The sequence below is a fragment of the Podarcis cretensis genome (genome assembly GCF_951804945.1).
Source record: "Podarcis cretensis genome assembly, chromosome: 5".
In the NCBI taxonomy this organism is placed as follows: Eukaryota; Metazoa; Chordata; class Lepidosauria; order Squamata; family Lacertidae; genus Podarcis; species Podarcis cretensis.
In genome coordinates, this window is record NC_137174.1 from 77,557,679 (window position 1) to 77,576,090 (window position 18,412).

Below are 18,412 nucleotides of genomic sequence, written 5' to 3' on the forward strand. Positions count from 1 at the left end.
ATTGTATCAAAATGCAATAGAAGTGCATGAGCTGTTTGACAGTGTAATGGACTCCCTCAGGAGGTTGTGAACTGTCCTTCACTGGAGAGGCTGGATGGCTATCTGTCATGGACGCTTTAGTTGTGATTTCTGCATTGCAGGGGGTTGGACTAGATAACCCTTGGGGTCCCTTCCACCTCTATGATTCTATGAAATACATATAAGCTTTAAGCATGATTTAGAAAAGTTTAAGAGGTCGGGAGAAGAAATTACCAGTCCGTGTTAATAATGTTGGTATCGACTGCCCTTCCTCCTGTCTTTATTAAAAAGTTTACACACTTGCCACGAGGGCAAAACTCGGGACTATTGTAAAAAAACAACAACAATAATACTAAACTTTCTGCCCTAATTTTAGGCATCGTTTTTAGCTGCCAGAGCAAACCGTGTCAGAGCAGGTACTTTCATAGCTTTGTTCTGCAGGAAGGACAATCTTTTGGCCCTTCCTGGAGCTAGGGAGAAGGTGGGCAGGCAGCAGCACAGCCAGGTGATGGGACGGCTGGGGGGGGGGTCAGCAATTCACTGCCACCCATGCCAACCATCGGACTGCCTCTGTTTGCCTAATGGTAGGAGCAGCCCTGGTTGCAGAGCTGTGTGACTGAGAGCAGGAATATAGACACCTGTAGGAGTCCCGTCCATAGCACCTTGGCCTCTGGCCAATCAGCTCCCCTGGAAGGCTGCCTATAAGGGAATGCAGACCTTGGCTACATCCCCCACCCTTCATCCAACTTGATTGGCAGCAGAACCCTCTTCCACAGTCACAGGTAGAAATGCCTCTGACTATCCCTGAGAAGAAGAAGAAGAGGAGGAGGAGGAGGAGGAGGAGGAGGAGTTTGGATTTGATATCCCGCTTTATCGCTACCCGAAGGAGTCTCAAAGCGGCTAACATTCTCCTTTCCCTTCCTGCCCCACAACAAACACTCTGTGAGGTGAGTGGGGCTAAGAGACTTCAAAGAAGTGTGACTGGCCCAAGGTCACCCAGCAGCTGCATGTGGAGGAGCGGAGATGCGAACCCGGTTCCCCAGATTACGAGTCTACCGCTCTTAACCACTACACCACACTGGCTCTCTACATGTAAAGAATTTGCTCTATTACCAAGCTATGGCTCAAGCAGATTTTGATCCATTTCCCCCTTGCCCATATTGTCATTGTTTATACCCTTTCAGATTTGAGTTTCGATTTGGACATTGATTTTTTTAACCCACACAGCCAATTCTTTCTTCCGTGCTAATATCCTAATGCACAGCCATCAGCTCGGGGATCAGACCCTGCCCAGAATACATTGCTAGAAGAAGGCAGGATTCTCCAGTGCCTCCACCAGTCTCCTTTGGTGATAATTTGGCCCCGTCCAAACATGCTCCTGTTGTGCCCAGTTACGGGTGCCATGACCCTATGACCCTTGGCTATCAGTGCTTCTGTGATGTGCTGAGGGATGCCATCTTCCAAGGCCACGAGCCATGCATCCACTGTATAAAAGAAATGCATTCAAGGATTTAACTGGACGTGCAATACTGCAGGAATACCAATCCATTTCATAAATGCCATTCAACCCAAAAGACTTGGATTGAACGAAAGCATTAATTCACAGCTCTAAATCAGGCTTCCTCAACCTCAGCCCTCCAGATGTTTTTGGCCTACAACTCCCATGATCCCTAGCTAGCAGGACCAGTGGTCAGGGATGATGGGAATTGTAGTCTCAAAACATACGGAGGACCAGGTTTGAGGAAGCCTGCTCTAAATCATGATCCCTTGAAAGGCAAAAAGAATATTCCAACCCATTTCCTCAGGATGCAAAAAAAGAAATGTATCTATGTGTGGGAAAGAAAGAAAGAAAGAAAGAAAGAAAGAAAGAAAGAAAGGGAGGGAGGGAGGGAGGGAGGGAGGGAGGGAGGAAGGGAGGGAGGGAGGAGAGGGAGGGAGGGAGGAGAGGGGGAGGGGGAGGGGAAGGGGGAGGGGAAGGGGAAGGGGAAGGAAAGGAAAGGGAAGGAAAGGAAAGGAAAGGAAAGGAAGGAAGACCTTAGTGTGACATTTGTTATTTGTTGCATCTCTGTCCATATTTGTACCAAACTAAATGCAGAATAAGGCACTTCCCTGTATCTTCCTGCATCTAATGAACTACATATTTTAAGATTTCCCACAGCTATTAAAATAAGATGAGGTTGTACGGTGTCTGTATGCTCATTATGTGTGTTTAAAAACATGTCTTACCCTTTTTGTCATATTCGACACAAAAACGAGGCACATCCAAAGCCTGTTGTGGATTCATTCCAAATTCCAACATGTTGAGCAGTACCTAGAAGGGGTACAGAACGGGATAAGATGAACAAGGAAAGACAAGCTTCTTACATAAATTTGATACATCCTTAGGAAGTCATCAATTCACAGAGTAGCAACAGCCTGGGCAAAATAGGTTTTTTTGAATGTCCTCACATAAATGATGGAAATCACAACATGACTGACAAAGCAACTGAAGATGAGTAATATTTTATCTTCATTATGAAAAACAAAGATGGTTTCACCGTACTGAAGCAGCACTGCAAGCTAGATCAGACGATACACATACCCAATTATGGGGGAAGACGGCAACAGAAGACTTGCCCTCTTCAACAAGACAGATGCCCATTCATTGGCATAATGTTTCAGTAGGGCACAATTGCATGAAATCAAACACGAGTACACCCAGATCATGCAGCTGACTTCATCTAGGATGTCGATTGTGAAGTTCACTGGATTTTATGCCAGATATGCTGTATTCAGGTATTACTGCATACCCACTGTCAGGGAACTGACATCGGAGCGAGAGGTGGAGGCAAGGCTCCCGAGCGATGCAGGAGAGGGGACCAGCAGAGGGGAAGGAATTCAGCACAACACCAGTAGAGAAGGGAGGGAGATGGAGGATTCGGAGAGGGGTCTCCAAGACTCTTCGCCCAAAACTAGTGGAGAGAGCACGGGCACACCTCTGCCCACCCATTCCTTGCGCAGAAGAGTTCCGCGTAGGGAGAGTAGGCAGAGACTTAGCGTCAAACAACTTCTATGCTGGAAGAGGTTCAAGAAACGCCCACTGACGGATTCTGCAAGCGACTGAATGGCCACGGAGTGAAGGGCTGTCAGCTGAAGGCATGGTTAGCCAGGCAATCTAGCCGAAAGTAATGGCAACTTACGCACAAGTAACCCCTTATAACCATTACACCCACGTACAGGTCTCAGAGGTGAGACAGGTGCGCCCGGTGTAGAGGAAGGCATACAGTCGGGCAAGCCAATGTAAAAAAACAACAACCACCAAGCAAATCCTGAAACAGCCTCAAACACATGAATTCTAAACGTTTGCAAACACGCACCTTAATTATTGATTCTGCATTTGGACTGCAAGGGATCTTCTGTGGGGTTTGCAAATGACACACTTACAAAGAAGTAGTTGAAAGATGCAGAGGCTCACCTGAACATGCCCCTGTGGCTGCATGAATCCACCCATTACTCCAAAGGAGCACAGAAGCTCCCCTGAATCAGCATCAGTAGCCAGAGCGGGTATAATTGTGTGATATGGCCTCTTCCTAGGTGCTAAGCAGTTTGGGTGACCAGGCTGTAGTGAAAAATTGGCTCCTCTGTTCTAAAAAAACAAGACAATACAGTAAAAGGCAGAGGTTGGCAAAACTGCCCCGTGGGCATTAATAGGACAATTCCCTAACAATTTATGTAATTACCTAAGGCTGTTAATAAAGGCAATAGCAAAATAAACCTACATACACTGCTAAAATAGCAGCCAGTTACAAATTATGCAGACACTACTGCAAAATATACCAAATAGACAGTTTTAAAATTAAGGTGAAAAATCGCCAAACTTTGAACCACCTCCCTAGTGTAACCTCCTAGGTAAATATACCTCCCCAAACTACTGCACAGCAAATAAATAAACGACTCCCTCCATTAATGTAGGGACAACCCTTCCCATATTCTACTTATTGTAACAAGATCTGATCTGATTTGATTTAATTGAATGTAAATAACATTTTAAAGCCAACCATGATATGAAATAGCAATATTATATACTGGATAGCACTGTGTGCCAATTAATATTAAAGCAATCTTCTCTCTCTCTCCACTATGGATGGAGGAGAAATTCATTTCAATTTTTATCTCAAGATGAATCTAGCTACTTTGTACTTTCTGAAACAATGTGCAAACCGAAACACAGCTATTGTTTGATATTTGCACTCATCCCTATTTTTCAATGCAGCTCTCTAATCAAACAATATTTAAAATGCATATACGGTGGTACCTCGGGTTATGAACAGTCCTGCTTACAAACGCTTTGGGTTACGGACTCCACAAACCCGGAAGTAGCTGTCCCGGGTTGCGAACTTTGCCCTGGAATACGAACGCAATCTGCTTCCAGGCCCGTGGGAGGCCAGTGTAGGCAATGTGCGCCTCGGGTTAAGAACGCTTCGGGTTAAGAACGGACTTCCAGAACGAATTAAGTTCGTAACCCGAGGTACCACTGCATCAGGGGCAAATGTGTATTAGTAAAAATTACATACAAAGTGCATGGTATTAGGGGAGAAGCAAAAGTGACAGATCTTTCCATTCCCACTCTCCACACGTGTGTACACGCATGCACACACGCTTGAAAGTATTTTCTCACTTGTAATGTAAATCCACAGCCATCTGGTACCAGCCCTGTGCCAAATCCCATATAGTTGCTGTTAATGAAAGAGCACGCATTGCCTTGGGTATCCACCACTGTGAAGTAAACAGTGTCACTTCCAACCGGGAAAGGATTTCCTTGATTATATTTGGCAGTTGCCCTGAAGGAAACAACAACTCAATAACTTCACACAGAAAAAAACAGTCACAAACCCAAATATCTGATAGGGTTTTTTTCTGAGAAGACCCTCCCCAGAGCCCAAAGAGGATGTCAGTGAGGGTGGAGGAAGCCCCAAAAAGACTGAAGGAGCAGCAGGGCTTTGCTTCAGTTGCTCAGCCTCCCCACCTAACAGCTGACATCTGGGGTAGCGCAGCCGCAGCCGCCATTTCCTTGTGCTGCCTCCAGCTGGCCCCAGAGCTTCCATTTTGGTTTGGATCGAAGACACAGCAACAGGGGACATGTTTAGAGGGTGCTCCCCATTTCACATAATTTTACTTATGCATATGGGGGCCCAGAACATTAACCCCTCCACAAGTGGGGAGTTCGCCTGTAAGATGGGTTAAACAAGGTGTGCTTATTTATAAAGTGCACATCCTGTTGTGCTCATGTCACGTTTGTGGGCTTCTCTTTCGAGCATCTGGTTGGCCTTTGTGAGAACGGAGGATGCTTCTTCTTACTTTCTTAATGAGCCCAGATGCAGTAACGCCTGCGACCATGCGAGTTTTACGTTAGTAGGATAGAGACTGTAGCTTCACTCACAGGCAACCTTGCATCAAGTTCCTAGTGAAGTTCCCTGCTCCCTCCCCCTGGTAATGTTCAGCTGAAACAGCAAATAGCATGTCACAGAAAGATAAGGCAAAAGCGACACAGGAAAGGCACAGTGCCTGTAAGTCTTTTTATGGTCAGGTAATACCAGAACAAATAAGGGGTTCCCGCATTATTTTATGAGGTGAAACCCAAACACAACGCTGCCAACAAATTTAAACAAACATTTTTATCTAAAGTACACAATAGGAGGCTAACACACATGGGTACTTTAAAAATGCCACATACATATAATCAGGTATGCCCTACTCTAGGTACTTAGTCCCTTGGGTTTTCAAGACTTGTTGTTTTCTAAGTATATGATTGAAGACATGGCGGGACTTATCTATACAGCTGCAAATAAAACGTTTTAAGTGTGTTTTAAGTGCAATATACAATGTGACACTAGACGGCAATGGTGAGCCTTATTGAAAATTCAATGTATTTTTTAAATTGCTTTTTTTAAAAAAAGCATTTTCTGAACGTTTTCTATATGTGTGTAGATTCTACCTTGGTGTTGTGGGCATGAAGGCTCACCAATTTACAGCAGCGTTGCAGCTTGCTGTTCAAAGAAAAATGTCCAAAATGTCATTGGGCATGCCCAAATGCCTGAACTAACTCTTTGGATCCTGGCCATTGCAAATAAAAGAGGACTATAATCTGATGTGTAAACTTCAAGAAGACAGCAGCTACAGTGGTGCCCCGCAAGACGAATGCCTCGCAAGACGAAAAACTTGCTAGACGAAAGAGTTTTCCGTTTTTTGAGTCATTCCGCAAGACGAATTTCCCTATGGGCTTGCTTCGCAAGACGAAACGTCTTGCGAGTTCTTGCGAGTTTGTTTCCTTTTTCTTAAAGCCGCTAAGCCGTTAATAGCCGCTACGCCGCTAATAGCCGTGCTTCGCAAGACGAAAAAACCGCAAGACGAAGAGACTCGCGGAACGGATTAATTTCGTCTTGCGAGGCACCACTGTACTTTGAAAGAAAGCCAAGGCCAAAGAAAACAACTGTTCCATATTTCAGGATCAGAACACTATAGAAGTATACAGGTTAGAGCTTCGGATTCTGACCGTGGAGACCAGCATTCAAATCCCCGCTCAGTCATGAAGCTCACTGGATAACACTGGGCCAGTCACCAACCCTCAGCTGAAGTTACCTCACTGAGTAGCTGACCTTGAGAGCCTTGGAGGGAGGTGGAAGATCAATGCAATAAGAAATAAATACAAGCAGTCAAGAGATGACCCCTTACCTCTGTAAATCTATCAGCTTCCAACGGTCTCTGGCATAAGGTTTGGAAAGGAGCTTTGTTGTGGGTACAGCTACCTTTTCAGGATCTGCACAGAACCATAAAGTATCAGCAAAGCTAACTTTGACAGCTTCGATGAGGATGTGCAAATAGTGAGCAGTATTATGGCCCATTTCTAGAAAAGTAAACCAGCACAAGCATCAGGTCAAAAGAATCACTCACCCATGAAAACTACAATTGACTACACAAGTAATAATTGCACTGAATTCACTCACAGATTATGTTCTAGATATAGGGGCCTAAGAGAAATTGAAGTATGTGGAGTGAGCCAAAGGGAGAAATATAACTTCTTTTCTGCCTCTATTCTCTTCCTCCTTCACCACCCACATTTGGCTATGTACACATTATTGGTTTAAAATGCAGTGAGGCCATTTTGTCACCTGTGTTTCTAATCACCTTTGCACATTGTTGTGCATATCAGTTTGGCTGGATGTGCCTCCAAGTCGTCCACTGTCTGTTCACGCGGGTTTTGAAATCTAATAGAACACATCAAAGCGCAGTATTCCTCAAGAAACTGCAGGATAGATGTGGATTGTGGCAAATGTCATGGGCAGAGTAAATGTGAGTGTGTACACAACCGCTGCCTTGCCCTCCCTCCCTCCCCCTGCCCCCCCCCACTCCTTTTCATCCCCAAGCCAGTCTCCTTTCTGCAACCTGAACATGTTTCATCTCATGTGCTCCTGAGCAATGCCACTTCCAAGGCCCCGGGACTCTTCCAGCAGCCAGTGCTTCAAGCTAGAGGTCATGCACTGGAAACAATTGTTTGAGGGCTATTGTGTGACAAGTTTGCAGAGTTTGGATTGCTCAGCTAAAAGTGTCTTGAGACAAAAAGGTGATGCAGAGTGAACAGAAAACATTCACACTTCCTACCCTGTTATTTATTTTGGTACATAAAAAAAGGTAAAGTCACCTGCAATTTAAAAAACAACAACAATTAACAATTAGTGCAGTGACTAACAGTAGCTTTAGTTTCAAATGGAGGCTTTTCTTCTCCTAAAGCTGAAACAATTGGAATGTTTCTTCCCCTTCCCAAGAAGTAATAGGACTTTTTTTTAGATGCTGGTCATACCTTTCAAGCTGAAATTTTCTAAAATGTTCAGAGCTAATAGCGCTGTTATTCCTTGCCCATTCGGAGGGATCTCCCATACATTCAGACCCTGGAGAAGAAATAGTGGTCACTTCTCACACACTGAACACCAGCAAGGGAACAATAAAGAAAAGGAAAACTTTCCATGCAAGATTTTCAGTATAAAAGTATTTCCTGCATTGCTGAATCAAGACTGTGTACACACAAAACATTCAAAGCACCGTACATTTAAAGTTTGTTAAGAGTGCTTTTGAATTATGGTGCTGGAGGAGACTCTTGAGAATCCCATGGACTGCAAGAAGATCAAACCTATCCATTCTTAAGGAAATCAGCCCTGAGTGCTCACTGGAAGGACAGATCCTGAAGCTGAGTCTCCAATTCTTTGGCCACCTCATGAGAAGAGAAGGCTCCCTGGAAAAGACCCTGATGTTGGGAAAGATGGAGGGCACAAGGAGAAGGGGACGACAGAGGATGATATGGTTGGACAGTGTTCTCGAAGCTACCAACATGAGTTTGACCAAACTGCAGGAGGCAGTGGAAGACAGGAGTGCCTGGCGTGCTCTGGTCCATGGGGTCACGAAGAGTCGGACATGACCAAACGACCAAACAACAACAACAAGGGTGCTGGGAGTTGTAGCTCTGTGACGGATCATTGACTGCTCTCAGAATTCTTTTTTTTGTGGGGGATGATTTAAATGTATGTGAAAGCAGTAGCATATATCAGAGGTGACTTCTGTAATTTGGCAAGCAACTTCACTTAAGTATCCAGTGGTTCAAACCTCGGTTCCCGAATGCCTCCGTTATCATATGTTTTGGCTCCCGCATGCTGAAAACCCAGAAGTAAATGATCCGGTTTTCAACTGTTTTTCGGAAACCGAACGTCTGACACGGCTTCCGCTTGAGTGCAAGAAGCTCTTGCAACCAATGAGAAGCCGCGCCCCAGTTGTCGAACATTTCGGAAGCTGAACAGCCTTCCAGAACGGATTATGTTCGACATCCAAGGTTTGACTGTGTACTATTTTAAATAAGTTTGATTTGCTCCCATACCGTCACCACACAAATGCTTTCTTATAACAACTGCCCTCATCTACATCCAATTCTTAAAGCTAAAAAAACAATTGCAGACCATTCCATACGCATAGTATATTTGCTGGTGGGAAACAATAAGGGGAAAGTCATAGTTCAATGATCAAGCATCTGTTTTGCATGAAGAAGAGACCCAGGTTCAAATCCTGCCCCAGAACTGAAATCTACTGCTGCCAGTCAGGGTTGACAAAAGCAGATCAATGGCCTGACTCAGCATACAGCAGCTTCCTACATTCCTAATATATATTTCAAAAAACATTTCAGAAATACTTAACTAGAGTGAAAGCAATGACACAAGATTTTCGAAGGACTATGGGTCTGAGTGAAGATACATAAATAACTCATGTATATTTAACTTTTGCTTCTTTGTTTAAACACATTACTCATTGTTCTCTCTGTGTGTGTGTGTGTGTGTACACATCCAACATGACTAATAGGTTTATTAGTAAGTATGGGCTTAGAAAGGTACTATTATTAGCGGTACTGAAATGGCACGAGTGCAAAACGTGACACACCTTCACTAATAAGATGGTATCTGAGCTTCTCCTTTTCTTATGTGGGAACTCTGGCATCACAAGTTCCTCAGGCACAGACACTCTCAGAACTGCCCTGAGATTATTTGACACTTGTGAGTGACACACAGGTATCCATACCTTATGACGTTTTACTTGCAGTGTGAAGAGCTTTGACCAGGCTATATAAATGCTGGATTGCAATCTCTCTCCTTTCCCCGCTACCCAGTCAGAAAGGGGTTCCAGAGGTTTTGCCACTCAGTGATGTATGTCTATGTGCAAACATCTCTTGTTTGATTCATGCTCTCTTTCCATACCGCCGCTCACCTGTGCTGTGTGTTAAGAGATGGTCTTCTTAACAACCAGGTAGAGGCTTGAAGAGGGTTAAACACCAGCTTCTGAATACTACAGGAGTTTTAGATTGCAATCATCTACTACAAACCTATTGGGGAGCATTTTAGGATGTACAAATGTAAAATAATCCAAACCTTTCTTTTTTGTAATAGGGGTGCCTTGGACCATGGTCACTCCCAGACAGTATTTTGTGGTAAGGATTCACACAAGTACTGGAAATTTAGGTTTGTGCAACTAAGTGGATCTGTTGCCCTTGCACAGCAGCAAATCCCCTTTTTTAAAAATGAACTCTTTGCAGTTAGGAAAGTGACGGGGAAATGTGCTGAAAAGCAGGAGATGAACAGATGATTAACAGGGGGGTGTATAACTACTGGACAAGCAAATCAAGATGTATTCAAGATGAACATTCTTATCATATAACTCCCTGAAAACAAATCAGAACAAATGCTTAATAAGGACAGGACATAGTTTAACCTCCACATAAGCAAATCGAGATGGAAGTGAAGTAAACAGGTTGTCTGTATGAACCAAATTTCAGAGACCTAGCTCTCTGGGAAGTACCATGAATTTTAATAGACCTGTGATTCAGTCAACAAGCCCTAGGTGCTTTCATATTACCTACTGACTAGAAAAAAGAGGGGCAAAATTCACATGGTATGCCACCAGATTATACGGCACTTAAATTGAATTTGTTGAGGGTACACATAAAGAAAGTAACCACCTCATCAGATACTTCAATCATGAGCCCAATATGTTAGAGGCACAAATTAGTGTTTAAGTCCACCTCTCACAAACACTTCATTTGACCTCTTCTCTCTCGCTCTCTGCACACATTCCCTCAAAAAAACTGGACACCCCTCAATGTATTTCCCATTATTTTCAAAGGAAACAACCACAGCCAAGTTCAGTTTTGAGAGCCTGTATTCATGGTATGGGTGGGTCTGGGAGGAAGGTAAGAGTCCGCCAGGCAATTTTATTACCGTATGAAAATTACAGGATGAAAAACAGAGGCTACAAAACAAAGGGGAGGGGGGAAATCCCAAGAATGAGCTGGCAAGGAAACCCCATTTTCTTTCCAGCCTTGGCTGTGCCACTGGAAAGTACCGCTTTGAAGTATAAAGAGAAACACATTGAGTGAAAAGGCATTCCCGTTCACAGAAAATTCTGTGGGAGGGACAGAGAATGCAAAAGCTGGACCACCATTGTAGTGGATACTCCCAATTCTTCCATTACTGGAAGAATTCAGCTGTGCAGCTGGACATGTGTCCAATTTTTAATATAAGCATTAGATATCAAAGGCTCAAAGCTTGTTAAAAGGTTCTTTCAGAGGCACCGGGGAATGGAACAGAGGCTTCTCAGCCATTGTTCCCTAGTTATGGGATGCTTTGTTATGAAGGCTAATGGAACCTGATTCTTTTTTTAAATAAGGAGACTTAGGCTCAAGCAAGGTGTGTGTGTGTTTTAAGATGGCCATTTCCAGTGTGAGGTTGGACAGCAAGACAGGAATACTTCTATGGTTCAGATTGAAACTCGGAGAAGAATTCAGAGTTCCTAATTATCACACTGAAGAGAGCATTACAAACCTCAGAGGCTCTGAGCTCTCTGTATCTAGGTACCGTGTATCCAAGTTTTACCAATATCTCTGTTAGGGACTCATGAGACTGTGCTCCAGTTGCACGTGATTAATTCCACAAACTCCATTCATTTTGGAACATTGCAATCGCCGCCTTACCTTGTAATTTGTGACAATAGGTTTGACTTCTTGAGTGGCGTGGCTTTTCAGGTCCTCCAAATCCATCACTCCACCATTGCTCTGAATAACATCCACAACAGCTTTGGCCACACGGCCTTCATAGAAGCCTCGTTTGCCAAGTTCTGCCAACTCCTGGAAGAAGAAAATAATCTGGATTGGAAACTGCAAAAAAAGAAAAGTGTGTTTTTGGTGGGGGCAGAAATACTATGCAATGTGATCTTGGATTCTGACAGTGATGCTTGCTTGCCTGGGTGGAGGGCAGAGCAGGGACGGGGTGTCTATGAGTGTATATATAAACCAGGAAACATGAACAAAGATAAAATTTACATTAGTTGCACTGTGACATTTGCTGCTTATTAGCTGGGTAATTTGGCTCTCAGGTGTCTGGTTTGCTGAAGGAACGCACTACAGACCTGAACATCATCTTAGGTCACAGTTCAGTAGCGGAGGTTAATCAAAATAGTCGAGGCTAAGAAAAAATTCTGACGAAAGAAGAATGGCAGACAAAATTAATGGACTGTGCAGAATTAGATAAAACGACAGGAAGGATTTGAAACCTGCGGGACCAGAGATTTACAGTAGATTGGAAGAAATATACAAACTATTTGAAGAGCAACTGTAATCAACAAATTACGCTAGTAGGACTACAAGAAGTTTTGTAAGGAGAAATGTATGAAGCATTGCAAAGTAGAGAAAGAATAGAGATATTAGTTATAAATTAAACGTAATTGTGGAAGTAAGAAATGTATATTTAGTGAATAGATTGGAAAATTTTCAGATGTGATTGATGGAAGTCAAAAAAATGAAAGTATGTTTAATTACTGTTGAAAATGATATGTTGAAAAACTAATATATATATATATGTATATATATATATATATATATATATAAACAAAAAACACACAAAATAGTCAAGGCTTAAATCCACAAATAATTTGAGAAATTAAGTAACTGAATGGAAAGCTTTGGTAGTTAAGAACATAAGAGTAGCCTGCTGGATAGGCCAAGTGCCCATCTAGTCCAGAATCCTGTTCTCACAGTGGTCAACCAGATGCCCGAGAGAAACCAGGACAACAGAACATGAGGGCAAGAGCCCTCTCCCCTCCCAGGGCTTCCAGCCACTGTCATTCAGAAGCATCATTGCATCCAGTTGTAGAGGTAGAGCACAGCCTTCATGGCTAGTAGCCAGGTTTTTTTTAAAGCAATGTAGAAATAAGCAGAGGAATAAATATGCCTCAAAATATTGCTTATGCAGTCCTTTGTAATCTTTTGGCAAAAGACAGCAAGATGTTAACGGTGGTGGTATTGGTATCATAATTATTTCAAGAGTGTTTTCTGAAAAATCAATGGCTTTCATTAAAAGAGGGCAATGACTAAACAAGAATCTATGTAGATGGAAGCGGGAATTAGTAATCCTGATAGTGGAAAGGAGGGAGAAATCATTTTTCTCGATCCTTGTGCATTGTGTGTGTGTGTGTGTGTGTGTGTGTGTGCGCGCACACACACATGGACTGTTTCAGTTAGGCGCTGAAATAACTATGGATACCAAAATGATGAGATGTTCAAAAAGGGTGCCATGACTGTCTCGGCAAAGCCTTGGTCACTTGTAACACACATCAGCTGCACATTACACTCACAGACTGCAAGTATATTCCTGCATTGTAGGGGACTGGACCAGAGGGCCCTCAGGGTTAAGCAATTTGCACACCATGGAGCTACAATTCTCAGAGTTGTTTACCAATCTACCCCTCTTCCCAGGGAACCCTGGGAACCGAGAATAGAAGCTCTGTGAGGGAAATAGGGGTCTCCAAACAACTCTCAGCACCCTTAACAACTTCCAGAAATCTTTGGGAGAAGCCATAACTACAAAAGTGGTATCGCAGGGTGGAATTCAATGTCATGTTATTATGGAAGTTCCATCAGCACAAGCGTTGCAGACTGCCAGACAGAACAACCCTGACCCCCATTCTCCCTCCCACAAGCTGTTCCTGCCCACCCACCCCCACAATTTGGAGGGGCACAGGGCACATGGCAGAGGAGAAGGGCGAAGTCTTTGTGCAGATGGGCTGCATTAAATGAATGCTGCCCATTGTGCTCTGAACGTTTGGTGGCCCAAGCCATAGCTGGCAAGACCAACTATTCCAGAACCGTCCTTTCATGTGGCGGTAAAATGTAGCAACTTTATTAAATATTACAGCATTTTTATATTTGTTTGAAGGGTGTATGTAGAAAGCAAGGGTGAGCTGTCGCTTTAAAATTATAGCATGCACAGTAAATGAGTAGCTTCAGAAGTAAAGAGAGCACAATTAGGCACTTATGTACACAAAAGGAAACTGCCTGTCACTCCTGACGCGATTTCAAAGAAGAGCAACTTCAACGCCAGTCATTCAAAGGGGATATTAAATTGTTGGTACCAGGCACCAACAAGACAAAAGGGCATGTGTCATTCCCCGTGTTTAAGCAAATTGTGTACCATCCTCTACGTACCAGGTTACCACCTGGCACCAATTTGTTAAATATTAACAGATGAAATCGGCAGGTCAAGAAAGGCTCATTCCTCAAGTGAGATAAACCCTGTAGGAGAGGGATCTCTCTCATCTAACGCACTGACTCTTGAAAGGCATATATCCTTTGTTGTTTATGTGTCATTTGTGCACCTATTATCATGTTAGATGTTTGTCTTTCGTTGTACTCAAGAGTCGTGGTTTCCAAAATTCCCAACAACAACAACAACATTGCTTATGTAGCAGAGAAATGCACTGTATTCCCTGCTGCACTTTTGAAACATCACCTCCTGCGACAGAAAGTAGATGCCTAAGACATTGTTGTTTACGCACACAACACCCCCTAGTGAAACAGAAATACCTGAAGTTATTGGCTGGAAACAAAGAGTTCTCTGCAGACTGCTTTGTATAATTATCTATTTCAGCACGCATAGACAATATGTTCGACACACATCACAATGCACAGTTTGTGTACTCTCAGCTTCATTTGGGAGGAAATTATCTCATGTGAAGTGTATCCAACAGAGGCTAATTTCATCATTTCTATACAGTTCTCTGTAAGAGATCCAAAATCGACCTCGGAGATATTCAAAAACAGGGATGGAGGCCTGGACTCCCTTAGGGGACAGCTGACTTTTTCAGATGAAAACAGGGTTTTATACCAGGTTGCTCACTGTTCACAGCTTTCATCCTTTTGTGAGTGAATAGCAATTCTGAATTCAAGCAGTATCAAGTGTTGGGATTCACCGCACACATCGATCTAAGCAAATGTGACCAAGGCTATGGCCGGCAAACAAGAAGCTCACAAATCATTTGCCATGGCAACAGCAATGTTGAACTTCTAGTTCACATTTAGTTTCCAAAGGAGATTGTAACATGGAATTCTGTTCAAAGAGAAAATATCCCCCCCCCCCCCGAAAAAAGAAATCTCACTGGACATGCTCTTTGGATCTATGTCAATTCTCTTCACACATTCGCTGTTTTAGGGTCATACATCTGTGGGATTTGAGTTTTTATTGAGCATAAGATTTCATCTACCTGCTGGGTGACTCTGTTCACTGTAAGGCTCTGCAATGAACTGGAATATTTGTACCAAGAACATATAATTCAAGGCCCATATGTGGTTTAAATTTGCTGAACGCAGAATTTAAATGCTAAGATCTTTTCATTTCCCCTTTGCATTCAGCTACCTGACCCAGATCCCTCCCAGTTCTCCATGCCATCACAGCAGCTAGGTCAATAAGAACTACTGGGGCCATTTGCTATCATCAGTGAAAGCCCAAGGCGACATCAAAGCAGCTCAGCCAATGGCATCAAGAGATACAGAAAGACAGAGGGGACTGTCTTTCGAAGGAGTGAACAGTTTTGAGAAGACCAAACATACCTGCAACCCATGGTCTGTGCATATGTTAATCGTATATTAAATTATATTTGCATGTTTTAAAACTGTGGATAAATGTTATCCACAACTCTTGAGCATAGGGAAATGAATATATTGTGGGTGGAGGAAACAACCCAAATTGGTTATGAAGTATAGGTTAAATGCGTTACATTAATCCAAGTTGAACAATGGAAGGGAATTAAGCATGGCAAGGGATTAGTTTGAATCCATCTTCTCAGCCTATAGTGTTCTGTTTACTGATTTCTATGAGATTGGACTCTGAGCAGCTTCTCAGCCTTACATTAGCTCCTCAGTAAGGTTAAGAGGCAGTATTTGTTAGCCTGCAGCATACTGACATTTCAGAAAAAATGAGAAAGGGAGATGTTGCTGAAGAATATTCAGATACAGCCTCCAAATCTCTTATGCTTAGTGGAAACCAAGTTAACCTGGAAGCAAATTCAATTGCAGCGGAAATAAAATTAAATTTGATGTACATTACTGTCATTCCCCACTAACTTCCTTGCATAGCGTGAAACATTTCTCTTATGATAAATACCAGCCTTCATCATTCCCATGGACAACACGTCTCACTTCCTCTCTAAAAGCACAGATGGAGAAGGGGGCAAGGGAAGGAGTATGGGGTCTAACTCCGCAACGAGTACTGCCCTGATCTGATCCTTTCTCTGTTCAACATGTCAGCAAAATACCACTTCCTAGATGGCATGCTCCCAACATCCCTTCAAGATCAGAGCAAGAAAAGGATATGAGTCAATTACCGTACCTGCACCAGGGCAGAAACAAATGGTCAAAGAAGACACAACACAAAATGCATCACTAGAAAGATTGTATAGAATCATAGAAACGTACAGTTGGAAGGGACCACGAGGGTCATCTAGTCCAACCCCCCGCAATGCAGGAATTCTTTTGTCCTCGAACCCACAACCCTGAGATGAAGAGCATCGTGCTCTAGCAACTGAGCTATCACATTAGGATTTAAAAAGAAAAATAGTAATAGGTGTCAGAAGAGACTGATTCTTATTGGGGATGCAAGGTATGAGGAAGGGAGAATTAAACATCAATTTAATTGAGACCACAGAAGGGTCTCAATTTAGTCTTTCCCTCACCCCCTTACTGCTCTTACCCCTTCTGGCCCCACCAGTGTCAGCTACAGCTTTCTTTCTAAGGCTAATAGCAGCGTGGGTGGGGTGGTTTTTCCCTTAAAATCAAAAATCATGGTTGGGGAAGAAAGGGTTGAATCTCACCTTGTGTGTTGCAGTCCCAATAAAACTGGCCCCTCTGCGCCAATCCTATATATATATATATATATATATATATGTAGTGTTTTCTAATTATAAACCACTTTTAGGTGTGTTTTTTGTTTTTGTTTTTACAATCAATCAGTAGATGCATTTGGTACAACACCTAGTTTGACCCTTGATTCTCTCCTCCTTTTTTGAACCAATCGTGCACTTAAAATACTGAGATTTGAGGCAGTGCACCTTGTAGGCTTAAGTTCCATGACACCAAACAGCTTTATTCCCTCTACACCACACTGAATTATATGGAATTCAAATTGCCATACAGTAAAACACAGTATATGTGAAATAGAAGAAAGAGTAAAGATACAATTAGAATTCATACAGCACCTAGCAAAGCACATCACAAGAGGCAGAAAATCATTAAGTAATCTGCCAAGACTCTTGGCACTTTTCAAAAGATCTGGGGTGGGGAGGAGGCAGTTTGGAAATCACTGTTCTAGAAGAGCTTTGAAGAAAAGCTTCTTCGTGAGCCCTGAAATCTCTCAAGAGATTGACCAAGAAATAGTTCAGGCACCAAGAGTTCATCCACCAGCACTTCCACACTCGCAAAGGGTTGCCAGTATAGTATCGTAATACAGTGGTACCTCGGGTTAAGTACTTAATTCGTTCCAGAGGTCCGTTCTTAACCTGAAACTGTTCTTAACCTGAAGCACCATTTTAGCTAATGGGGCCTCCTGCTGCCGCCGCACCGCTGTAACACAATTACTGTTCTCATCCTGAAGCAAAGTTCTTAACCTGAGGTACTATTTCTGGGTTAGCGGAGTCTGTAACCTGAAGCGTATGTAACCCGAGGTACCACTGTATCAGCCAGCCAGCATTGACAGCAGAAGTTTCCACACTGCATGGCACCTGGTATTGCCTTAGAACACATTTGCAGGAAGTGCAGCAATACACATCCCATCTCATCCATGGATGCAAGCAGAGTCACCTGAAAGCGATTCCTGAGATTGCAGCAGCTGTAAAAATGGGCTGCTGCCATTGCATTGGTTGCTGCCAGGATTTCTGCGATTATGGCACTCAGGCTACATGTACACAGCACTTTATTCCATTTTCCTGACATTTCCCTACCTGTTAATTTCTGCATTATATTTGAGTTTCTGCACGACGTTAAAAACGACTTCTGGAAATATAGTGGAACATAGGTCTGGTTTGGAACTCGTTTCCATGTCATTTGTGAACAGATCTTTTTCTGGAAGCAAATAACATGAAAATGAACACTGAATTTGTGCTACATTCCGCTGTATTTCTATAAGCAGATTTTACACCATGCGAAAGCTCAAATATAATGCAGAAATGAACGGCTGGGGAAATGTTGGGAAAACTAAATAACCTGCTGTTTGATTGCAGCCATAGTTCTGAGCTGAGGACACTGGGCTCAAGACAGTTCAGCTCACCTTAAAAGTGTCTGCCAAAAAGGGATTGCAGAAGACTTGTCCGTGATCAGGTGCTTGGCCATCAATCAGCAGGTCCTTTCCGTGTGGGTTGCCAGGTGCCTGAAGAGCATGAGCATTTTTTTTCCAGCAGTAAGAAGCAATCTCTGAGACTGGAAAGCCCTTCTCAGCCAGGTCTATAGCTGGCTGCAGAATTTGCTGCATGGAAAGCTGGACCGGGAAAGATCGCGCAATTACTT

At 43.1% G+C, this 18,412-nt stretch overlaps 1 protein-coding gene across 6 annotated transcripts in view; it reads right to left on the reverse strand.

Annotated features, from left to right (window-relative positions):
* Positions 1 to 451: 451 nt before the first annotated feature.
* Positions 452 to 18,412, reverse strand: part of LOC307216981 (glutathione hydrolase-like YwrD proenzyme) — a 28,485-nt gene continuing 10,524 nt past the window's right edge. For 5 of the 6 annotated variants that reach the window (XM_079977907.1, XM_079977905.1, XM_079977909.1 and 2 more), the window contains 8 exons: positions 18,177 to 18,383; positions 11,558 to 11,740; positions 7,856 to 7,943; positions 6,730 to 6,901; positions 4,676 to 4,838; positions 3,473 to 3,643; positions 2,245 to 2,329; positions 452 to 1,502 (listed from right to left, as the gene is read on the reverse strand). In XM_079977907.1, coding sequence (XP_079834033.1) covers positions 1,264 to 1,502; positions 2,245 to 2,329; positions 3,473 to 3,643; positions 4,676 to 4,838; positions 6,730 to 6,901; positions 7,856 to 7,943; positions 11,558 to 11,740; positions 18,177 to 18,383 — 1,308 coding nt within the window. In that variant the 3' untranslated portion in view covers positions 452 to 1,263. The remainder of the gene's footprint in view (positions 1,503 to 2,244; positions 2,330 to 3,472; positions 3,644 to 4,675; positions 4,839 to 6,729; positions 6,902 to 7,855; positions 7,944 to 11,557; positions 11,741 to 18,176; positions 18,384 to 18,412) is intronic. The other variant, XM_079977906.1, reaches the window with a different exon arrangement.